Source organism: Oncorhynchus tshawytscha, linkage group LG27 (assembly GCF_018296145.1).
Source record: "Oncorhynchus tshawytscha isolate Ot180627B linkage group LG27, Otsh_v2.0, whole genome shotgun sequence".
NCBI lineage: Eukaryota > Metazoa > Chordata > Actinopteri > Salmoniformes > Salmonidae > Oncorhynchus > Oncorhynchus tshawytscha.
The window spans coordinates 11,963,136-11,989,117 of NC_056455.1; the positions used below are offsets into that span (position 1 = coordinate 11,963,136).

The 25,982-nt window shown below is 41.5% G+C and overlaps 1 protein-coding gene and 1 pseudogene across 2 annotated transcripts; one reads left to right on the plus strand and one right to left on the minus strand.

The window, feature by feature from the left end:
- The first annotated feature begins 2,302 nt into the window (after positions 1-2,302).
- Positions 2,303-12,686, plus strand: LOC112225742 (annotated as a pseudogene).
- Positions 12,687-12,880: 194 nt separating this feature from the next.
- Positions 12,881-24,061, minus strand: LOC112226103 (GATOR complex protein NPRL3-like). Of its 2 annotated transcripts, XM_042307335.1 has the most exons (14): positions 23,524-24,060; positions 23,354-23,423; positions 21,605-21,643; positions 20,611-20,743; positions 19,059-19,133; positions 17,170-17,323; positions 16,844-16,925; positions 16,611-16,748; positions 15,852-16,008; positions 15,065-15,171; positions 14,769-14,898; positions 14,164-14,356; positions 13,709-13,901; positions 12,881-13,183 (listed from the first exon to the last, which is right to left on the minus strand). In XM_042307335.1, the coding sequence occupies exons 1-14, from the start codon at positions 23,720-23,722 to the stop codon at positions 13,018-13,020; spliced, it is 1,836 nt and encodes a 611-aa protein (XP_042163269.1). In that variant the 5' UTR covers positions 23,723-24,060; the 3' UTR covers positions 12,881-13,017. The 2 variants fall into 2 exon arrangements, with proteins under 2 accessions (XP_042163269.1, XP_042163270.1); XM_042307336.1 differs by lacking the exon at positions 21,605-21,643 and having other exon boundaries at positions 23,524-24,061.
- Positions 24,062-25,982: the final 1,921 nt, after the last annotated feature.

Sequence of the window (25,982 nt, forward strand, 5' to 3'; positions counted from 1 at the left end):
AAGGACAATCATCTCTGCAGCATTCCACCAATCAGGCCTTTATGGTTGAGTGGCCAGACGGAAGCCACTCCTCGGTAAAAGGCACATGACAGCACGCTTGGAGTTTGACAAAGGTCACCTAAAGGACTCTCAGACCATGAGAAACAAGACTCTCTGGTCTGATGAAACCAAGATTGAACTCTTTGGCCTGAATGCCAAACGTCACGTCTAGAGGAAACCTGGCACCATCTCTACGGTGAAGCATTGTGGTGGAGCGTCATGCTGTGGGGCTGTTTGGGAGACTAGTCAGGATTGAGGGAAAGATGAACAGAGCAAAGTACAGAGAGATCCTTGATGAAAACCTGCTCCAGAGTGCTCAGGACCCCAGACTGGGGAGAAGGTTCACCTTCCAACAGGACAACGACCCTAAGAACACAGCCAAGAAAACGCAGTAGTGGCTTCAGGTCTGAATGTCCTTGAGTGGCACAGCCAGAGTCTAGACTTGAACCCAATCAAACATCTCTGGAGAGACCTGAAAATAGCTATACAGCAACGCTCCCCATCCAACCTGACAGAGCTTGGTAGGATCTGCAGAGAAGAATGGGTGTGCCAAGCTTTTAGCGTCAAACCCAAGAAGAGGCTGTAATCGCTGCCAAAGGTGCTTCAGCAAAGTACTGAGTAAAGGGTCTGAATACTTATGTAAATGTCATATTTCAGTTTTTATTTTTAATAGATTTGCAGAAATGTCTAAAAACCTGTTTTTGCTTTGTCATTACGGGGTATTGTGTGTAGATTAATGAGGGGGAAAAACAATTTAATTCATTTTAGAATAAGGCTGTAACGTAACAAAAATGTGAAAAAGTCAAGGGGTCTGATTACTTTTTGAATGCACTGTATATACATTTTTCAACCATTGTCATTCTAACGAATTAGGAATAAGCAAAGGCTTTTAAAGGGGTCTTAGGAAACATCTGGCAGAACAAGTCTTTAAATGTATCAGAAGTACATTAAAACACAACAATGTTGAAGTAAAGACCCCTGCCATCATTCTCTAACCAGATGTTAATCAACTTAATTTACTGTAGTTCAATAACCAAAAGGTGTTTTATCATAGCTGACACCCTATTCTTTCTGCAGACATCTTTGAATCCTAATTCAGAGTAAACATTTAACAGGGAGTTTGGAAAACGTCACATAAACTGAGGAAAATTGTATTGTCATTCTGTTACTCAAACAGTTCAGATGTAAAGTTTGGTAAGTCTGTTTTTGTACAATTTTCAGTGGAAATTGTTAAAACTAGTCCTTGTGCATAGAGTTGTATGGTTTGTTTAACTTTTGCAATCAATCAATGGTTTTTGTTTGGTGTACAATTAAAGTGAATAATCAAAGTCTCATTCTGTTATTCCATTACCGTGGAATAGCCCAGTATACATTCCCAAATTATTGAGAGATAATAAAATCAAAGTTCTTGATAACGATGATATCTTCAATAAAAACCAATCAGATCTCCACATATCTTCTAACTCTGGACAATTTGATCACTTGGTCACACAAGAGCAAGTGATAAAAGTACTACAGGACAGCTGCCATGACATCATAAAAACGAGCCATGCAAATATTAGATCTGGGAATGTTTATGCCATCCTTAAGTTACTGATATCAACTTACCCCCACTGGCAACTTCCTGTATGCCCTTCACCTATTTCTGCCATGCTTACACATAAGACCACCACTCCACAAGCACACTGCTGTCTCTGGCAGGCCTCCAAAACATTTGACTGACTGACTGATCCACACAGGGGGGCACTGCTGGGGTGCAGAGATCAGCAGTTAGTACATCACCACCCAACCATGCATCGCATTTCTCCGATTGAAATATACAGTATCATCTTTTCTCAGGAGTGGCAACAGACCAAAACTAGAGAGAAAGGCCAGCCTTAATATGAGGAAAGATGTAATAAAGAACATACACTGCTAGTCCAAGATCACTTAACTCCCATAATTTGATCAACTACGATATGGGCTAGCGTAAATAAACCTAGTCCTTAAGGCCACACATCTCCACATCTCCCAGTCTATCAGCCTCACTACAGATGATGGGCCTGACAGTTGATTGACAACTGATTTAAATGGACTTGTTTTCTAGGAGGTGCAGTGACCGCATTCAGCTCTGGGTCTTCTCTCCCTCTTCTCCAGCTTGATCCTAGCAGCCTGTTGCTTGGTAACAGACTGCGACCACTTCCCTCTCCCTTAAGTGCAAGAGGCCTGCCTTGGAAAGGCTTCAGACGGGCCTGTCACTGAACCATGGGACACAGGCTCCACAATGTTCCCCTCTACTCCTGTGTTCCTGTGCTGGTTTAGAGCAGCTGAGCAGGCTGTCTTCGGGGAGCAGGAGGAGAAGGTGGTAGACCAGGCGGCTGGGAGCAGGGTCTGGCTGGTGCTGATGACAGAACCGTACAGCAGGAAGAGGCATAGGGGACCAAGCTAGAAACCCCAAAGCGCTGTGTTAAGAAGCAGTGCGGCTTGGTTGGGTTGTGTATTGGAGGACGCATGACTTTCAACCTTCGTCTCTCCCGAGCCCGTACGGGAGTTGTAGCGATGAGACAAGATAGCTACTAAACAATTGGATATCACGAAATTGGGGAGAAAAAGGGGTAAAATTCAATTTAAAAAATTAAATAAAAATAGAAACCCCAAAGTCTGTCAATTCCATCAGAGTTACTAACTATCACACAATGTCAAGCAAACCTGGCCAACATGGGGCCCACTCTCATCCTGCAAAGTTTAGTCCTAGAAGAATGTGAAATCCAAAACGGGAGTGGAAAGTGACCCTGCATCATAATACTGAAGCACCACATCTTTCTCAAATCATCTGCTGTTTCTATTTTCTACAATTGTTGTTATTGCAGGCAGTTTTCAGTGAGTAATACTGAAAGTGGGAGGTAGGCTGAAAGTGGAATTCATTTCTTCCCAGTACTGGAACTCATAGGCCTGTACCAAACATTTTATGGAGCTAATCATAGAATTACATATAGAATCCCTATTAATTCAATAGGATCTCTGTGGGCCTATTCATAAAGATGAATCAATCCAAATGTATAAACCTTTTATTGTGGCATAAATGGTGTTTTCATCTGATTGTCGAATCATCACTTCAAAGGGCTCCTTTACTAGGCTACCAGCGCACGTTCATTCACTTGCAACATATTTCCAGCCTCCAAACAGTGGTGAAATGGAAGAGACATCTATTACATAAAAGACCAAAAAGTGTGATGATATTTTGGTGATTGTCATTAGGCCAGAATGTATGCCTCCACTGCTGTCCGTGCGTGTGTCGGTGTCGCCCACTCATCTCTGCCTTGCCAAAATGTCGTGTTCTCATCAAACCACATCGCATTTTGGAGCGTAGGCTATAGGCTACCACACGTTTTCAAGTCCATTCCCTCATTTTTCATGCCTCTGACTTCCGTGATAAAAAAGGGGTGTAATAGCATACAGTTCTGTTGACATTTGGTTTGAATTATGTCATAGGCTCATGTTGTAGCAGTATGGTGTACCTCCACTATTTATTTTGCTGGGACGCCATACCGCCTGACTATGAAATGCCATGGCATATTCAAAAATAACAGCTCATTTCATATCACTACCTCTGAAAGGCTTCCTAAACTGTTGTGTCACAAAAACATTTTAAACACGAGGATAATGGACAGACTTCTGTACTGTTCTTCATTCCCAGTGTGCCATGCTGTGTTCACGCTCGTGTCACATTCTGTTATAGACGGCCAGACTGGCACATTGGTCAACACAGCCTGGGGCCAAGCTGCCTGGTGCAGACAGCCCTCTTCCTGGGCACGGGCGGGCAGGCACGAGGACATCAGAACTATTTATATCCGCTTATTAAACCAGCACTATTTTCCTAATGAAGTTGTGTCAAATGAGAAGGCAGAAAGAGGAAAGAGTGGACCCAGGTCTACGACATGCAGTACGAAATTCCCCTTTGAGATTGTACAACTCAATATTAGGATTTTTATCTTCATGTTTTGTAATGTTTAGATTGAGATAATACAAAACAAAAACAAATTGAGAGTAGCAAAGTGAAATGCCATCTCTAGGGAGCCATCCAGATGCTCTAAACATGTGCAAATGTGAAGTGAAATCCATGGAATGTGTTCAGCAAACCACAACAAAAAGTTGAAATAACTTTGGCATGGGTCAATAACTATGAATGTTATGAACGTAACCAGACAAAGGCCATTACCTTATCAGGATCAGCTAACAGACATATTCTCATTCAGACATGGCCAAGACAAAATATTCATAAAATAGCAGGTAGCTGACACAATCTGATGTCACTGTGAATCCATCCCCCCAGTCACCTGCTTTGAGTCTCGCTGGCAGTCCAAGCAACACAGCTGGAAGGTATTCACTGTGAACAAAGAGAAATTGTGAAGGGAAACTCAACAATCATCCTTGACAAAAGTCAAGTGACTAATTTGAAACATCCCCTATAGGTCCCCTGTAAGTGACAATGATCTGCTGTGCCTGTAAGCATAGATTTACAATGTAAAATTGCACAACCACTTGTTAATGTAGGTAAGGTAGCCAAAATAGTGATTTTCTTTTGTGAGTTGATGTGAGAGAAAAAAAGAAAATAAAGAAGTAGAATAGGAAAAATAAGTGGAAATTAGAACATATTTTCCCCCTCCATTCAATCACATAATTTACTTCACATAAATTAAATGATCTATATAAGAGAGCACATTTTTGGATTGAATTTGTTAATCTGATGTGTGTGGTCCCTTTAACAGGAGTCAAAATAAGAAAATGCTGCGTTTATAACCAAGTGGGCATCTGGTATTTACCACACTGGTAAAAATCCAGTTGAACGAACCTCCAACTGGTAATTACCAGCGGTAAACTCGTGTACCATCTCCAAGCTCCGATTTCTCACACATGCTGAACTCTGACGTCATATTAAGGAAATGGTCTCAATAACAGCATTTTCGGCAGTAAAATGCAACAACAAAATAGTATTTATAGAAAGTAATCTATTAATGTGTTTTTTTTAACACTATAATTTGCTTGCGAGCATGATAGCTGTACTTTTTGTCGATGGTTGACATGAGCCAATCGGCGTTTCTTAAGAAGTTGAATGCACCCAACTAGAATTTACGAGTTCACAACTGGTAATTACCACCTTCCCATTTAGTTATCAACTCAGCAGAAGCCCCAGTATCACACGCGATACAGCTAGCTAACTAGCAAGCCAAACCGGCTTTTGACAAATATTTCCGATAACAAATCATTTGTGGGTGCAAACCCAATTTCAGATTAATACATAGGAAACGGACATTATTGATGTTGCATACTGAATAGGCCTGTATGTTCTGGCTAACATAAATGTGCCTCAACAAACCTACATCGTTGCAACAAAACAAAAATACTAGCTAGCTAATGCGTTTAACCTTATAGGCACGAAAACATGTCTAGTTTAACAAGCTAGGTCACAGATGAAAGAGTTCTACGTATCTCTGGCTAGGTAGCTATTTTAACTCGATTACAAGCTCAGGTACATCAAGCAATGTAGCATGTCAGGGCGAAAGAGGACACAAGTATCCGTTTTTTTTATTTCACCTTTATTTTATTTAACCAGGTAGGCTAGTTGAGAACAAGTTCTCATTTGCAACTGCGACCTGGCCAAGATAAAGCATAGCAATTCGACACATACAACAACACAAAGTTACACATGGAATAAACAAAACATAGTCAATAATACTGTAGAACAAAAGAAAACAAAAAGTCTATACAGTGAGTGCAAATGAGGTAAGTTAAGGAAATAAATAGGCCATGGTGGCGAAGTAATTACAATTTAGCAATTAAACACTGGAATGGTAGATCGGCAGAAGATGAATGTGCAAGTAGAGATACTGGGGTGCAAAGGAGCAAAATAAATAAATACCAGTATGGGGATGAGGTAGGTAGATAGATAGATGGGCTGTTTACAGATGGGCTATGTACAGGTGCAGTGATCTGTAAACTGCTCTGACAGCTGGTGCTTAAAGCTAGTGAGGGAGATGTGAGTCTCCAGCTTCAGAGATTTTTGCAATTCGTTCCAGTCATGGGGAGCAGAGAACTGGAAGGAAAGACGACCACAGGAGGAATTGGCTTTGGGGGTGACCAGTGAGATATACCTGCTGGAGCGCGTGCTGCTATGGTGACCAGTGAGCTGAGATAAGGCGGGGCGTACCTGAGCCCGAGGGCCAAGTAAAAAGGGGCGTGTCACTGAGGAAGGTGAGGTCTACCGTCCATGACCATGAGAGCGGGGATGTTGATGATGTCAGACCAGGGACAGTGAAGAGTCAGTACTTCTCCAAGGAGGGGGACCCACAAAGGCTTGGAGAAGAGTTCTTCAACCAGCCCTGTATAAGTTTGGCTAAACCATTCCTGGGCAAAATACGTTCCCTAGAATCAAACATAATTTTAACCCAAACCACTGTTGAATAACCCTTGATCAGATACAGATTATAACACAGTAGGTAGGCCTATGACTAGGGCAGCCCCCGTGATGGGAAGGGGGCTCTTTGTGGACTAATGTCTACCTCTGATATAGCTACAGATTGTTACACCAGATAATGTGATTGAACTTTTTTTGCTCCGTGAAGTAATCCAACAATTTGTACGCCGCCATCTTGTCTATTTCAAGTATTTTCTCATTGATCGAGACTGGTGGGTGTCCACCCCAAGGTGCTCGTGTCATGAAGGACAGACACCTGTCTCAATCAATGAGAGAAGACTTGAAATAGACAAGATGGTAGGATTACTTCATGGAACAAAAAAATGAATACCTGGTGTAACAATCTGTAGTCACCTCTAAGGATTATTGTTGCAACTAAGAATTGGAAAGGTCATCTATTTTAATCCTGAACAGAAACACTGCTTGCATTCAAACAACCATCAAATTTCAAAGCCAGGAAGTGCTTGTGTATGCAGAGTGACTATTAATAATCTTAGCCATGACTGCTTTGCACGTTGCTTCTTTTTAAGCCCTCCAGTGGCTGAATCCTGTGCATGTTTGTGTTTAATTAAATTATGTCTGGACCAGTTTACAGGAAGGCTGTAATAAAAAGTATGAAAGCCATTATCATGTGGCAAGGCTTCCGGGCTGGTTGTTAATTGTCAGAGAAGCTTGGTTCCCCCCGGTGTGATCATGCATTCCACCAAACTTCCAGCACACACTGCCTCAGAACACTGTGTGGTTTGTGAACAGTCCTTTGCTCAATGCTGAAATAATTGCTCTCCTCAATGGGGACTTCTTTCAACAGCACTGAAAGAAACTCTGACTCTGAGTAGTTGGTGCTGACAGATCCAAACAACTGATGGGAGAGGACTTATCTTGTAGAAAAAAAAAATTTTCCTTCTCACATGAACCTAATTTTATACTACTTTGTCCCCCCCAGCTCCATCTATACTAAATGCCTTCTCAGTGGAGTCTCATGGCCTCTGTTGATTTTGTATTTATTATGGATCCCATTACTCTTGCAATACATTCACAGATTTTACAACACGCTGTGTGCCCTCAGGCCCCTACTCCACCACTACCACATATCTATAGTACTAAATCCATGTGTATGTATGTTATCGTGTGTGTATGCATGTGTCTGTGCCAATGTTTGTGTTGCTTCACAGTCCCCGCTGTTCCTTAAGGTGTTTTTTAAATCTAATTTTACTGCTTGCGTCAGTTACTTAATGTGGAATAGAGTTCCATGTAGTCATGGCTATGTAGTACTGTGTGCCTCCCGTAGTCTGTTCTGGACTTGGGGACTGTGAAGAGACCTCTTTGGGTATGCATGGGTGTCCGAGCTGTGTGCCAATAGTTTAGACAGACAGCTCGGTGCATTCAACATGTCAATACCTCTCATAAATAAAGGTAGTGATGAAGTCAATCTCTCCTCCACTTTCAGCCAGGAGAGATTGACATGCATGTTATTAATATTAGCTCTCTGTGTACAGTTGAAGTCGGACGTTTACATACACCTTAGTCAACTACATTTAAACTCAGTTTTTCACAATTCCTGACATTTAATCCTAGTAAAAACTACCTGTCTTAGGTTAGTTAGGATCACCACTTTATTTTAAGAATGTGAAATGTCAGAATAATGGTAGAGAGAATGATTTATTTCAGCTTTTATCACATTCCCAGTGGGTCAGAAGTTTACATACACTCAATTAGTATTTGGTAGCATTGCCTTTAAATAGTTTAACATGGGTCAAACGTTTTGGGTAGCCTTCCACAAGCTTTCCACAATAAGTTGGGTGAATACTGGCCCATTCCTCCTGACAGAGCTAGTGTAACGGAGTCAGGTTTGTAGGCCTCCTTGCTCGCACACACTTTTTCAGGTCTGCCAATTTTCTATAGGATTGAGGTCAGGGCTTTGTGATGGCCACTCCAATACCTTGACTCTATTGTCCTTACGCCATTTTGCCACAACTTTGGAATTATGCTTGGGGTCATTGTCCATTTGGAAGACCCATTTGCAACCAAGCATTAACTTCTTGAGATGTTGCTTTAATATATCCACATAATTTTCCTTTCTCATGATGCCACCTATTTTGTGAAGTTCACCAGTCCCTCCTGCAGCAAAGCACCCCCACAACATGATGCTGTCACCCCCATGCTTCACGGTTGGGATGGTGTTCTTCGGCTTGCAAGCATCCCCCTTTTTCTCAAAACATAACGATGGTCATTATGGCCAAACAGTTCAATTTTTGTTTCATCAGACCAGAGGACATTTCTCCAAAAAGTACAATCTTTGTCCCCATGTGCAGTTGCAAACTGTCTGGCATTTTTATGGCGGTTTTGGAGTAGTGGATTCTTCCTTGCTGAGTGGCCTTTCAGGTTATGTCGATATAGGACTCGCTTTACTGCGGATATTGATACTTTTGTACCCGTTTCCTACAGCATCTTCATAAGGTCCTTTGCTGTTGTTCTGGGATTGATTTGCACTTTTCGCAAATCGCTAATTTCTAGGAGACAGAACGCATCTCCTTCCTGAGCGGTATGATGGCTGCGTGGTCCCATGGCATTTATACTTGCATACTATTAATTGTGATACAGTGAAATAATCTGTCTGTAAACAATTGTTGGAAAAATTGCTTGTGTCATGCACAAAGTAGATGTCCTAACCGACTTGCCAAAACTATAGTTTGTTAAGAAATTTGTGAAGTGGTTGAAAAAAAGTTTTAATGACTCCAATCTAAGTGTATGTAAACTTCCGACTTCAACTGTACATCCAAGGGACAGTCATGCTGTCCTGTTCTGAGCCAATTGCAATTTTCCTAAGTCCTTTTTTTGTGGCACCTGACCACAAGACTGAACAGTAGTCAAGGTGGGACAAAACTAGGGCCTGTAGGACCTGCCTTGTTAATAGTGTTGTTAAGAAGGCAGAGCATCACTTTATTATAGACAGACTTCTCCCCATCTTAGCTACTACTGCATCAATATGTCTTGACCATGACAGTTTACAATCTATTGTTACTCCAATCAGTTTAGTCATCTCAACTTGCTCAATTTCCACATTATTTATTACAATATTTAGTTGAGGTTTAGGGTTTAGTGAGTGTTTTGTTCCAGATACAATGCTTTTAGTGTTAGAAATATTTAGGGCTAACTTATTCCTTGCCACCAACTCTGAAACTATCTGCAGCTCTTGGTTGAGTGTTGCATTCATTTCAGTTGCTGTAGTAGCTGACGTGTATAGTGTTGAGTCATCCGCATACATAGAAACTCTGGCTTTACTCAGTCAGTGGCATGTCGTTAGTAAAAATTTCAAACATCAAGGGGCATAAACAGTTACCCTGGGGAATTCCTGATTCTAACTGGATGATATTCTATAGGCAATTCAATTAAGACAAGTAACTCTTTATCCACATTATAGCAGGGGGTGTAAAGCCATAACACAAGTTTTTCCAGCAGCAGACATTGATTGATAATGTCAAAAGCTGCACTGAAGTCTAACAAGACAGGGCCCACAGTCATTTTATCAACAATTTCTCTCAGCCAATCATCTGTCATTTGTGTAAGTGTTGTGCTTATTGAGTGTCCTTCCCTATAAGCATGCTGAAATTCTGTTGTCAATTTGTTTACTGTAAAATAGCATTGTGTGGTCAAACACAATTTTTTCCAGAAGTTTACTAAGGGTTGGTAACAGGCTGATTGGTCGGCTATTTGAGCCAGTAAAGGAGCTTTACTGTACTTGGGTAGCGGAATGACTTTAGCTTCCCTCCAGGCCTGAGGGCACACGCAGTAGGTTTAAATTGAAGATGTGGCAATATCATCTGCTATTATCCTCAGTCATTTTCCATCTAGATTGTCAGACCCTGGTGGCTTGTCATTGTTCATAGACAATAATTTGTTCACCTCTTGAGTTGAATGATCTAGCTAAACATGGTAGTTAAAATGTGTGTTGTGTATTCCTGTATCAACATTGGAGTCCAGCTAGCAGTTGCACAGTCATTGGCACACATACACCATCAGCAGGGCTTATTGTGACCCCACACATGTAGTCTAGTTCTCTTCAGAGACAACAATAGCTCAAGTTCCTACTGAAGACATACCCACTGAGGACACACATGAAATAAAGTCTTTATTTAGGCCATCCCTTGTTTGTGCTGCAAGGTATTGGTGCGTCGGAGTGCAGATGGCACTGAGCTGAGAGGGAGGGTGGTGGAGACTGAGGCCTACCTGGGAGGAGAGGACAAAGCCTCTCACTCTGCTGGGGGAAAATGTACTGAGAGGAACACAGCGATGTTTATGAAACCTGGCACCATCTATGTGTACCCCATCTACGGCATCTACCTCTATAAATGTTTCCAGTCAAGGTAAGACCATACAACAAAACAGTACAACAGCCAGGCTTACCCTGAAGGCAGTGGAACAAACCACCAGTAATAAACCAAACTGCCATTAAAACCACACGCAGTAAAGTTCAGTGTGTTGGCCTTATCTGTAGGAAAATCACCTCATTAGAGACTAAGTAGTGTTGCATCTCCCAGGCTCCCCCATGTTACTTTCATTAGGCCATAGTTCTCTTTTTTTCAACTGTTTCTCATTATTGAAGACGTTATATTATATGTTGCACCATGTTATTATCCATTCATTCACACTGGAGAAAGGGCAAAGGAAGGAGATAATATGGCTCCACTCTATCGTTCCCTGTGTGTGTGTTCTCTTTAGGGGAGGGTGCTGCTGTGCTTCTGCGGGCTCTGGGGCCTCTAAATGGCCTGCCTCTGATGAAGCAGCTGCGGACAACCAGGCGGAGGGAGGGTGCCCGGCCCCTGAAGGACAAAGAGCTATGCAATGGTCCCTCAAAGCTGTGCCAGGCCCTGGACATACCACGCTGCTTCGACCGGAGAGACCTTGCCTCAGACCCAGAGGTGTGGCTGGAGAGGGACACCCAGATAGGACCGCAAGAGCCAGGCCTCAGCGAGGTCTGGTCACCACTGTGTGAGTGTAGTGAACAAACAGGCAGAGACACAGATTCACTAACTGGCCAACAATGTGATATCAGACTTTGCGTCCTCCTCAGTGGACGTATGTGATGGTGACACAGGACAGAGTTGAAACTGGGAATATTTTTGGAATTGTATCAAACCATGATGAGTATATACTTGTTGTTTTTACAGACATAATGCAAGTGAAAAAATGTCAGCTATGAGCTATTTCAGTAATTTGATCTAGCTATGGGGAAATCATTGCAAAATACCCAAAGCCAAAATGTTTGCTCTGAGGGGAATCCAGATTCAATATATAATTACGTCTACTTAGATACACACATTGTTGCCCAAACACAAATCCCACAGATATGGAATATGCCATATTTGTATGCTACAAATGATTAAACTACATTCCAAACATCTGTAAAATATTTGATCTAGCCTCCCCTCCCTGCTATCAAAGCAACTAGAATTTCCATTCCAGTCATTCTCATTAATAAACATCCTTGCTGGAAAAGTTCTCTTGGAATCATTGATTTCGCAGATGTTTGGAACGTCGTGCTCCTTCTCTCAAAGCAGAAACAGCATGTCTGATGTTTGGCATCTATTCATTCTTTCCCTCCCACTGAGACTCCTGGGGGAGGCAGCCTTGCCTGCAGCCTGGAATGAGCATTAAGGTTGTTTTCCTACATTGTGTTTGTTGGAGATGATTTAGCACTTTTGGGAATCCCCCAAATGGAAAGGCTCGAGGAGTACTGTGTTTAAACTGCCCAATTTATAGGTATCACTAAAGTTCTTCACACACTGTTATTCAATCATGTAGTATTGAAAACAAGGCATTGAATGTAAAACATCTAAGAGACAAAGGGACAAATTAAATCATCTAAAAGCTACATACATTCACTCCCAGTCCCCCAAGCAGAGCAGACAGTTATTCTTTTAGAAATCTTATTGTTTTGGGTAGCATTGATATGAGTACAGTTGGCTAGAAGCAATGAGCACCATAATAAGGCCTTTGTACAGCAGCAGTCCGTATCATTCTGTCCGTCTGGTATTTCAGAAAGGGTCCTTCACTTCATTACAGACCTGTTTACTCTCTCTACCCTCTACTCCAGAGGAGAGTGGAAGATGACAGACCTCTCTACTCCAGAGGAGAGTGGAAGATGACAGACCTCTCTACTCCAGAGGAGAGTGGAAGAGGGAGGTGACAGACCTCTCTACTCCAGAGGAGAGTGGAAGAGGGAGGTGACAGACCTCTCTACTCCAGAGGAGAGTGGAAGAGGGAGATGACAGACCTCTCTACTCCAGAGGAGAGTGGAAGAGGGAGATGACAGACCTCTCTACTCCAGAGGAGAGTGGAAGAGGGAGATGACAGACCTCTCTACTCCAGAGGAGAGTGGAAGAGGGAGATGACAGACCTCTCTACTCCAGAGGAGAGTGGAAGAGGGAGATGACAGACCTCTCTACTCCAGAGGAGAGTGGAAGAGGGAGATGACAGACCTCTCTACTCCAGAGGAGAGTGGAAGAGGGAGATGACAGACCTCTCTACTCCAGAGGAGACTGGAAGAGGGAGATGACAGGGTCCTCATGGTTGGTGACCACCAGAACACTTCTGAATTTGTCAAAGAGGGTCTTCAGCTGAGATCGCCTCATGTTTTCATTATACATGATCTCCTCCAGGTGATGGTGCCCTCGGAAGTAGTGCAGCAGCCTGGAAAGAAGGAAGGAACATCACACAACAGGCAGAGAAATGAGACTAAAGCAAATTCTTCACCAAATCATTAGCTAAGTAAATCTAGCATGAAGCAGCACTTGTTAGAGCCAGTAATCACATTAGTGCATCCTGCACACTATGCAGTCACACTATTGATTCACTGCTTAGGGCTTTGGCATTTTCCTTCAAGCTTTTTCTCACTTCTGCAACTCAGCAATTGTTACACAACTGAAAAATAACATTATTTTTCCCATATATTCTTACATGAAGACGGGATGAGAATTATTTTTTTTTTTTCAAAGCCTTGAACAAAAATCCTTTAATTCCCCACAAGACCAAGCTGACAGATGTATGTTTGTTCTGAAGATATACTAGTCACAAGAGCCTCCAGCCCCGGTCCTTCAAAATGAACCCGCCCACCTGTCATACTGGCTGTTACACAATAGAGGTCGCCATTACGCCACTAAAAATACAGTAGCCCACCTTGGTGCCAACTAGTAAAGCGCAGGGGACATACTGTACCTGGCAAACATGCGCAGGTCTTCAGGACTTTGTGCAGCTGGGATATTGAGGATGACCTGGCGCTCGTGCTCTGTCAGGCTGGCCAGTAACGTCTCGGTCATCCTCCTGTTTAGTGGAGAGTCTCCACCAGGAAGCAGTTCTGCACTGGAGTTATCCATACTGGGACTGGTCAGGGTCATGTCATCACTGCTGGCTACACACACACACAGAGAGACAGAGAGAGAGACAGAGAGAGACAGAGAGAGAGAGAGAGAAACAGACATTGATTGAGGAGAGGGAATGACAGACAGGGGTTAATGATTAGCTGACTAGAGGCACAACTGTAGCAGGTTAACCCTTTTGAACTGGAATTGAACAGGTTAACCAGGTACGGTAGTACATAAAAACAGAGCGTACTTCATCAACACTTCATCCCCAGAGTGCAAGACAGCTGGTTGAAGGGGAAGTTCACATACTTGGAGATCCGAAGCTGAGTGCGCTGGGCGTGCTGAGGCTGCGTCCCCCCACCCGGGCCACCAGGGGGAGCTCCTCGTCCCGCAGCAGACCTGGCTCCTCCTCACTGGGGGGGACCAGCAGACACACATAGGTATGGAGCTGGATCAGCAGGCGCCGCTGGAGCATCCACACCACCATCTGGATCAGCTGGGCCTGGCCAGAGGTGGAGGGGAAAGGAGAAGGGACACACTGGGTTAGAGGCACCACTCAAAGAAAAAAACTGAACACGTGGAACTGGAAGAAGTGTCACCCTGTAACTGGGCGCATCGGTTTCAGACAGAAAGGTTCCAAACTGGCCCAAAATAGAGCCAAGAAATAGCTGCGTGTTCTGGTCCTGTTCTCATGAATAATAGATGTTGAGAAGGATGGAGTTGATGTGATGTCTTTTATTATTTATCATCTTCGCTTAGAGAGCTCGGCCAAACCAGGATGGGTCTGAGAGAGAGCCCAGACGCTCTTTCTGCTTCAGACATCAGCATTTCTAAGGTATCAATTATATACCGAGTAGCTTTCTGGAAGCTATCTTTTAGTCAAAATGAGCTTGTGTATTTCCTAATAGACCTACCTCCTGCACAGACGCATCCAGTGGGTTCCTAAACTCAGACAGTGAGAGGGGCAGGGAGAACTTGGCCAGCATGGAAGGCAGGTCATGACCTGGGAACTGCTGGCCAAACGCCTCAGCCAATGGAGAGTACCTATGCAAGAAGAAGATAAAATGGATGTACAGATTACAGTGTCTGGTTCATTAGTTTAGCCAACTCTCAGCACACACCCTGTTAATGAGGCATGGCAGGAATGAGAGAAGGAGAGAAAGGGAGCACAAAGCTGTTCAAACACTCACACACACACACAGATACTCACAGGCTGATGTTGGCGTGTGGGGACAGCATGTAGACATTGTTCTCACACAGAGGGTACACTATGATGGCTTTTCCCCAGTACACCAGGTGAGCCGCAATCTGGAAGATCTGCACACAACGAACAGAAACAAAAATGTAACTGTGAAAATGCATTATTGGGCATGGACAGAACCTGTCTGTATAGAAATGAAATATTACTGAAGAGAAAGAAGATTCCTAATTTACCCCACTAGATGGCAGTATGAGAACAGCAACATTATGACACCAACAATATGATGTGACATTGAGGACAATTTGTAATGACTTGCTATTCTTTATATCGACAATTATTTATATTGCAGCATGTTAGTGTTCAGCAACTTACAATCAAATATGTTCAAAAGTGGGCCGATGTCAACTAAACCTGGCTTCAAATACTATTTAGGGTATTTCAATTGCTTTCAAATACATTTGGAAGTAAGTATTTATATTTTATTTTTAAAGACAAGTAGTTGAATATTGGAACTTATTTGGAAATACACTGACTCAAATACACTCCTATGCATTAAATCTGGGCATTTTTAAAAAGTGTTTGAAAATGCTTTCAAATAGTAGGCTATTTATAGGAAATGATTTGAAATACATTTACATACTTCCAATAGAAGTATTTTATTCAGCCACATTATTTGAAAATACTCAAATACACAGAAAATAAGTATTAAAATAATAAACAATCAAATACCCATGTATTTGAACCCGATCAAATACCCATGTATTAGTGTGTACTGATGCAAGGTGCTCCTACCAACCTGTAGCAGGTTCAGGTCTGCATCCTGTGCCAGCTGCTGCAGGTTCTTGACTGCAGAGCAGGTCTTAATGAGGCGCACCAGAGCAGGAGAGCAATCCAAAGGCAGCTGGGCAAGCAGAGCCTTCTCGCTGTCCAGCAACAGCAGAGCATGATACGGCCTGGGGGACAACAACACATACGTTTAACACAGAGCCCATGTTAATGACTAATTATCACTAGTTACATTCTATATAGTCTGTGAAGTGTATGGAAATACACTTAGCGCCCCTTTGTTGCTACAAATGTACAACATTTTCTCTCTTGGAAAATACTCATAATATATAGCTATCACTATGGCTTATATTTAAGTTCCAATGCATGTTTTACTAAGGGCAAAATTGTAGTAGCAATTTGAGATGAAGATACTAACATTGGTCTGACTAAACATAAGCATGTGAAAGGCAGAAGAAGTAAATAAAGAATGCCATTAGGTGGCGCTGTGGTCTACAGGAAATTATTGGTGGAGCTGCTCACCAGATGCAGTTAATAGTTCCACATAAAGAAGCAGGCCACAAGAGCTAACTGTTACCACAAAGAGTTCTCTCTCACACAGCCTCGGTATATAATTACTGTAAAACGTTCCATAACACAGATCTGATCAACCTAATGTCCACATACAATGAAAGCCTACAAAGTTCTGCCGTCAGTTACAACTTGTAACCCACACGTCTCAAACAGTGTTCAGTAGCTCACAAAAGGACAACCTCACACACATACACACCTTATGGCCTTGAGGCTACGCTCCAGAGCCTCTGGGGGTACGTGGTTGCCCCCTACCCGGTGGATCTTGTGAGGTAAACAGAAGCTCACCTCCAGCCAGTTGTTGATATGGAGCCTCACCACCCCTGTTGTACACAGGCTAGACACACAACACAGACTCTATTATTACACCTGCACTGTAAGAACAAAGAAACTATCCACAAATACATGACTTTGTAGGGTGTTTTTACAAACCTATCATATGCCTCTTTCAAGTCCCTGGCAAGCTTGCATTTAGGAAGGATTTGTCTGAACGGTGACTGAGGGCTGCCATCAGCTAAGAACGAAAACACAGAAAATCAAGTCACATACATTGACCTCTCCATGACATTGTAAATCCATGTCGCGTGAAGATTTTGACAGACACCTCTCATCCCCATCTTCTTATATGCATTGTTCTATAAAATTATATCAGAGTAAAGTAGGTACTTCATGGTCTATGGTACTTAATGGCTGGTACTTTATGGTACTAGACTCAAGCACTGAGTGGTGTGTTTTGGGTAATGTAGTATGTGACTCACTCTCGGTCATGTTGGTGACCTCGTCCTGCACGGCCAGCATCAGCTTGGCCTCTCTGGTGAGGTACTGGCAGCGGCGCTCCTCGTGCTGCAGGGCGATGGCGATACGCCGGGACAGGTTGTGCATGCAGCTGATGACGGACGGGTCGGCGTTGGCCTGTAAGAGGCGCCAGGAGAGAGAGACGGCATTATGAGACACTGGTGCAAAGCAACTGGAACACTGATCACACTTCAACACTGGGTTAAAGTGATACTTCGAGATTGTGGCAATTTATCTAATTCCCCATAGTCAGATGAACTCGTCGATACCATCTGTCTCTGCGTCCAGTATGAAGGAAATGAAAGGTTGTTTCGTGAGCCAATGCTTACTAGAAGTTTATAGACTTCCAATCATTGCGCTAACACTAGTTAGCGATTGCGCTTGAGCTAGTTAGCAACTTCCTTCAAACTGCATGCAGAGACTATGAAATATCCCTTACTTTTTTTACTACTAAAAAGTACTTTATTATTAGTTTATAGATGATTAGAAATCTGTAATGGTTACAACACATTGGTTGAAATTGTGAGCATCTACTAAATTATTACATTGTAATTGTAACAAATAGGGAATCTATGGTCCGGCAAGTCAGTTCAATAATAACTTAATAAAAATGTGAGTGGTAAAATGCCCCTAGTTCCAAACTATTAATTTTTAAAATGTGAGTGGTAAAATGGCCCTAGTTCCAAACTGCTAATTTAAAAAATGTGAGTGGTAAAATGGCCCTAGTTCCAAACTATTAATTTTTAAAATGTGAGTGGTAAAATGCCCCTAGTTCCAAACTATTAATTTTTAAAATGTGAGTGGTAAAATGCCCCTAGTTCCAAACTGCTAATTTAAAAAATGTGAGTGGTAAAATGGCCCTAGTTCCAAACTGCTAATTTAAAAAATGTGAGTGGTAAAATGGCCCTAGTTCCATACTGCTAATTTAAAAAATGTGAGTGGTAAAATGGCCCTAGTTCCAAACTGCTAATTTTAAAAATGTGAGTGGTAAAATGGCCCTAGTTCCAAACTGCTAATTTAAAAAATGTGAGTGGTAAAATGGCCCTAGTTCCATACTGCTAATTTAAAAAATGTGCATACTATAAAAAAATATATATCTGATATTTTATCAATACATTCATGTCAAATTGTATTTATTGCAGTTAAATAATTTTGGGTGAACCGACATTGAGTGACATTACTTATATGAATATAAAAATATGAATCAATAGCGTATTTAAACAAATTACTCATATTTCAAAATAAAAAACAAACAAGTCAAAAGTGCAGGACATCATTTTCTGCATTGTCATGTTAGGCGCAGAGCTGTGGAAAATGCCAGTGAGTGACAGGCTGGGTGGGTTGCTGGGCAGATATGAGGTTAGAACATGACTGTGCACATTCCGCCCAGTCTCAGCTGTGCAGGGCTAGGCAGCCTCCAGTGAATCAGCAGTCTGCCAGGCTGAGTCATGCCCAGGGGAGGGTAGTGCCATGCTGGGTAGAGTGATTAAACAGAGCCCACTGCCCCCGCCCAGCTCTCACCCTCCTTTCCAACACAGATAGACCCCATGCTGGAATGTTATCACCCCAAGAGACCCATCCCTTTCTGGGAAAGCACTCTCCCTGACCTGGCCTCACCCACCCAAATTACCAGCCAATTTATTTTATTTAATTAGACTAAATGTATTTATCACAAATGAATGTGGTGTTTGTAAAATAAGCACATAATGTGGAAAACATTCAGCTAATCCAAAACCTGAGTATTAGCACTTATTCATCAAATTAAGATGAATATTATTGACATGACAGTAATTATATTCAAGAGGAAAGAAAAAGCTATTTATGGAAAATAAAATAAAAATTACATTCTTACCCTCAGAGCAAACACAACACTAAACAGGATCATGGTGGGCATCTCCCTCTTAGGTGAGGGGTCTGTCTTGGACACCTGGACAGAAAGAAATAAGATAATAAATATAATAGATATAAGATGTTCTAAATCATTCTATGATCAATGGCTTTGCACATCACTATTTAAATCATAATACTTGCTATTGTATGTATTGAAACGTATAAACAACACAGTGAAAACATTCATGTTAGTCCTGTGACAAAGCTCTCTAGACAAGAATAAACAGCTTTAAATGGCTCCTTTTATTCGTGCCTTTTATACTGGTATTTTCAACATCTTATTTACAAAAATACATAAATATATAATTGCACTCTTGGTTTATTACAGTAGGTATTCAATTAAGCTTTGAAATAACATTCTATGAGAGCGATAGCTCATGAATTGTTGGTATAATTTCTGAAAAGGGCCATTTTGTAAAGATTCTAACATACAGCTCAGGCTCGGTTATTAGGGGATCACACTGATGAGAAATTGCCATTTGGATACAGTCAACAGCATACAAATCACATGGATTAAATACATGTCTTTATGGAAAGCAAATGATTCACTGCACTAGTTGAGTAATTTGTTATCAGGTTCATCAGGACACTAATTTCAACCCTCTAACAGGCTACATGTAGTCCAGTGAATGAAATAGTACCTATCATCAACCTACTTAGGTTAGATACGTTACAAACCATTTCAATATTTGTCTAGAATTTCACTCCAAATGATTTCTCCACCCCCACCCCTTATATTCAACCATTCTATCTTACTTCTGTGAAATGTCAAATAATGATTGTGGAACACAGATGTAAGGCACTTCTTCCACTAGATGGAGCGAGTGACCTGAATTCACAGTCTCAGAGTGGAATTAGAAGTCAAAGGAGAATTGCTGTTTCAGATAGAGAGGAGAAGAACTGCCCCCTCTCAATGAAGCCAAAGCCGATCGCAATTGGGAAAATGTCAATCTTCGTGGTCAATCTTTGTGTAAATAAATGAAAATATTCTAAGACAAGCATGGTACCAATAATTAATTATATTACACCAGATGTATGTCCTTGAACTGATTATTTTAAAACCAAAAGGTCGAGCCAACTAGGTAAAAAATCTGTCAATGTGCCGTTGAGCAAAGCACTTAACCCAAGCTGCTCCTGTAAATCGCCCTGCAGAAGAGCATCTACTAAATGACTAATGGAAGCCTGCAGTACCCCGGTAGGCCTTCAACTTGATATATTCATTGAGAGGGAGCAGCACTGAGCTAGCCTGCAACGACACTTTCTGGAGTAGCTCAAACTGTACATGTTATATATCCATGAGATGCCATATTAACTGAATTCCTTGGCTTCAAATGTTTTATTGAGTCTTCACAAAGGGATGAATTGTGTCACGTGACTGATGGCTTTGTCCATCCATTCATATACAGTCATTATTCAGATCTCATGGTACTGCTGGACTGACTGACAGAGAATCTCTGCGGGTGAATATGTATTTATGCTCAGGCCATCACAAATTCACAAAAAAAGTATCTTACCTGAATGGTGTGAGGATGCTGGAGGAGGGTGGGGTGCCCAACGAAACGCACATTGTCTATCTTCAGCTCAAACTTCTTCCCACACATATCAGACTTGGTGGCCAAGATAGTGGCGAGGATGATGTCAGAGAACCTTATTGAAGAAAGAGAGGAGAAAAAGGCCTAAGTAAACCAGCTGAGAGTAGAGCAGGAAGGGAGGAGAGCAACAAGATATCTGAGAAAGTGCCAATTATATCTAATTCGGTTTCATTGTCTTTGTTTTATTGCTTCGTCCATCAACCTATAATGGTAGCCATAGTGTGACTATGGATAGGAGGGTTAGGTTAACCACATGGATCAGCCTGCAACCTGATTGATAGATCACAGTTTGAGAGGAGCTGGTGTAAATAGTACTTGGAGAGGAGAGACGACAGTGAATAAGCCCCCTCTGGCAGAGAAGGTGAGGGCTTTGTAAAGGGGAGGTGACAGACTCATGCTGGTTTACATAGCTCATGCTGTAGGCTGGCCCCATCATCCAATACAAATTATATCAACATCATTAGGTGGTATTATTACACCAGACAACCGAAAAGGGACAGATTCTAATCCAATCTTAATCATGACTATGTTTTTTTGTTCTGAGAAATAAGTTATTATGTCTCTGCTTGGTTTAGCCATGTAGAAGAAGTCTGTATCTATTCAGAATTGATTTCCCAACAATCAAATATCATCAGATGAAGTGGATTCCAACGCTAAATGAACTGAAGAATCTATGTCCGCTGGTTTTGGAGCAATCACTTAACAAGGCTTAATTGAAATGCAGGATTTACCAAGATAGACCAGTGAATCATTCCATCTGTAATAATTCAACAGGAATTTCAGAGATTAAGGTTGGCGTAGGTATATATATTATATATATATATATATATGCAAGACAAAAGAGGAAGGAAGGAGTGAATAAAGACAAGGGTGTTGTAAACAAAGGAAAGGTGGTTTTAGAATGACTTGGTCTTACCCTGCTACCAACTGTTGATCAGTTAATGGAGTTTGTTCTCTGAAATGGGAGTAGGGTCATAAAAAAAAAGAAAACGCAAACAAAAGGAAAAAAAATGCAGCAGACAATTGAACAGAGTGCATAACAGAAGGACATCACAAACAAAGCTAAACAAGATTACCACTTGAGAGTGACTTGAATAAATATTTTAAAGCAAATTGATCTCATTTTTGTACCAAAGATTTGATTACAGAAAATGTTGTAACGCTTCACCATGCATTGCTCTTGTACCAGAGTACAAATGCTATAATTAACCCAGTAACAATGTTATGAACATGTTATTACAAAGTAATTTATCATTTGCTTTGTAATTACATAGTAGTCAACATTAGTTTTTTTTGTTAGTGAACTCAACTCCATTAAAATGCAACAACAACGCAATAACTAAGTAACAACAAGTTACTAGAGTAATTACCATGTTAATATCATAGATGGGTTGAAATAGGTAAAGAGTAGGCCAAACTTGATGTAAATAGGCCTGTAGCTTTTATTTGAGTACCTATCAATTGTAGGCATCTGTATTTTTGTTAAATTCTTCCTTTTAAATTCAAATGAGTGACTGAAATGTTTATTTTAAAAAATCTGTATCTAGTGGCCACTATTTTGCATGCCAGCCATTTCTTATTATCTGAATGTCACTTGAAAATTAAAAAGCAAACACTTTAAAAGCCCACATGTTAAACAAAAGGCACTGATGTAACAAGGTTAAAAAGCTCATGTAACCTATCCATTTATTTGACATACATATAGAGTGACTTTCATAATCACATATTCCAAACAACAGATAAGGGGTGTATTGCCATGAACCCATGCTGTAATATCACAGACACATTTGCAAGAGGGCACAAATACAACCCTAGCCATCTTGGGTGATCCAGAGCCAATAGGACCCTAGCCAACACACATGCCACAATTGTTTTAATCAAATGTTGACTAATTTTGTTCTGATATGAACATATCCAAACCTTGACTGGTTAACAAAACGTATGATGAATATGCTGAAGCCTGTCACGCTGGTGCAGTGTCACACAGTCCCCTACTCAATTCAGAAATGCTAACTACTTTAGCACATAATGATGATAGTATCTTCTGACTAGGGGAGTTTTGTTGAGCGCCCAAACACTTGCTTTAAACATTAACAAGCATTGCCTGAGGTACTATATTGGAAACATAAGGAATGTATCTCTTATCAGTGAGAAATACTTTTTTATTCAAGTTACTACAGGCCTTTATTGGGTTAGTTTTCCCCCACGGACATATGTCCATGTTACAGAGCTTGTTGATGGAAGACATTGGCCGCCACCTGTGCAAATTGGCTGTCTAGCGTGCTCCGAACACCTGTGTGTAAGATAACTGAGGAGGAAATGTAGTTCAAAAACTGGGGGCACACAAAGTGTATGGATCTGTGTAAAACTACTAAAGTAAGTGTATCTTTTTTATTTGAAAGATAGGGGGCATATCAGCATACGTTTTGAAAACCGCTTCGAAAGCGATGATTATTGACGTTTTTAAACCTTAAAACACAGCATCGGAATTGTAGTTTACACCGAGCCATATGCGGACGAATGCAATGGCTGAAAATCCTACATACGGAGAAGGATTTTCGAAAGCTAACAGTCCCCATTCAAAGGGATGTTGTTTATTTCCCCATCGTGATATAGACCTAAACATGGAAACATTATGTAGGTGACATAATATGATGACCAATACCTTGAATCTCCATCTGGGTCTTCAAGAACATCTCCTGTAGTGTTCAATGCATATGGACTTCGCTGTTTTGCTATTGGGCAAAGACATCAGAATAGAAGATTTGTTTACCAAATGTTACATATCACACCACATAGCAAGCTAACGTCACACACACAGTAAGGACTACTTACTCGTGAGTGATGATGTGCAATCTGCAACCCGTTGAAATGGGTACCTAAAGAGCAATTTGTTCCCTCGGCTACCCGAAGTAACCAAAATTACACTGATAGGGCTTGTCTTTTCACCACGTTTGAAGAAGCTATTTTCAGACTGTTTATACATAGATTTTCGCTCGCCTTGTAAATCAAATGATGATGAATGAATGTACATATTTTAACGTCGAGTTAGCAAACTGTTTGTCAATTGATATTTAACATTACAGTAGCTAGCTACATGGTTATAAGAAACCTAGCTACCACTTGCCAGACTTTCCAATAATTATCAAATATAGCTAGCTCCGAGCTAACTAGCTTGTGCCAGCTAAGAAATGTTGAGGGTTAATGTTACCTATCGCAGCACCATTAGCTACATTGATTAACTACTTAACATTCGGTAATATACTGGTGAAAATATATTTTAATACTTATATAATTCCGTTATCTGCTAGATGTGTTGTTTCTCTACTCCAGCTCAGGGCTGCCTGCCAATGTTGTGTGTTACACTGATATGTGATGTAGACCGTAAAAATAGTTCCGCTAGTGAGGTGGGAGATTACAGTGATTCGGTCGATTCTAAAACAAATACCCTGTTGTAAAAACTCGCATTTTACCAGTTAATATCATCACTGTTATTTTTCATATTCAGTAGCAATGCAACTGTATTGTAGCCTCGCGAGCCAGCATGATCATGTGAGTCTAATACAACTGGAAAGCATAGAGCAGGGGTTCTTAAACGTTATCACCTAGAGACCCAAATTAAACATCAAATCAAATCGGTCACATACACATATTTAGCAGATGTAGCGAATTGCTTGTGTTCCTAGCTCCAACAGTCAGTTAAGAACAAATTCTTATTTACAATGACAGCCTACCAGGGAACAGTGGTTTAACTGCCTTGTTCAGGGGCAGAACTACAGATTTGTACCTTGTCAGCTCAGGGATTCGATCTAGCAACCTTTCAGTTACTGGCCCAACGCACTGGGCTACCTGCCGCCCAGCATGAGTAAAACCCTTTGCTTGATACTGTTATCCATAATAAAAGTCGACATTAGAATCCAGTTTACTTTTAATAATCTGAGCGAAATTATCTAAAGAGCTCTAGTGCGCCTAAAGTCGTTTCCCATTGCTTTGTTGCCATTATATCAGTTCTAGCGTGTCTCAATAATGACCATCTACACTGAACACAAATATAAACGCAACATGTAAAGTGTTGGTCCTATGTTTCAGGAGCTGAAATGACAAAATCCCAGAAATGTTCCATTTGCCCCCCAAAATGTATTTCTCTCAGATGCTGTGCACAAATTTGTTTATTTCCCTGTTAGTGAGCATTTCTCATTTGCCAAGATAATCCATCCACCTGACAGGTGTGGCATATCAAGAAGCTGATTAAACAGCATGATCATTACACAGGTCCACCTTGTGCTGGGGGACAATAAAAGGCCACTTTAAAATGTGCAGTTTTGTCACACAACACAATGCCACAGATGTCTCATGTTTTGAGGGAGCATGCAATTTACACGATGACAACAGGAATGTCCACCAGAGATGTTGTCTGAGACCTGAATGTTAATTTCTCTACCATAAACTGCCTCCAACATCGTTTTAGAGAATTTGGCAGTACATCCAACCGGCCTCACAACAGCAGACCATGTGTAACTGTAACCGATGTGAAATGGCTAGCTAGTTAGCGGTGGTGCGCAAGGGCCGCGGCTTTTGTGGAGCGATGGGAAACGATGCTTCGTGGGTGACTGTTGTCTGCAGAGGGTCCCTGGTTCGAGCCCGGGTAGGCGAGGGGACGACTAAAGTCACGTGGATACATAACCACGCCATTCCAGACATATGTCTTCTTCACCTGTGATCGTCTGAGAGTGGGTGGAGGGGGGTGCTGAGGAGTATTTCTGTATTTCTGAAATAAAGCCCTTTTGTGTGGAAAACGCATTCTGATTGGCTAGGCCTGGCTCCCCAGTCGGTGGGCCTGACTGCCAAGTGGGTGGGCCCTTCCATTGGTGCACCTGTGCCAAGTCATGTGAAATCCATAGATTACGGCCTAATGCATTTATTTCAATTGACTGATTTCCTTATATGAACTGTAACTGAGTAAAATCTTTGAAATGATTGCATGTTGCGTTCAGTATAACGCAGTTACCTACAACTATTAAAAAGTTGCTACTCTGTCTCCGTGCAGCACTCTCTGAACCAGTGCTCTCAACGCACGCACACCCCTTTGTCCCTCCTCGTCTCCACCATTCATTCACTCACTCACACACTCAGTAACAGCCTGCTCACTGCCTGATAGTCAGCAGCAGGTCACAGTGAAATATATATATTTTTTAATGAAATGCCATGGCGGCTGCGGTGCAATTTAGAAGTAGCCCAAAAACCTGCCACCCGCGACCAATACATTTTCACCTGCGACATCGTTTCAAAGTAGC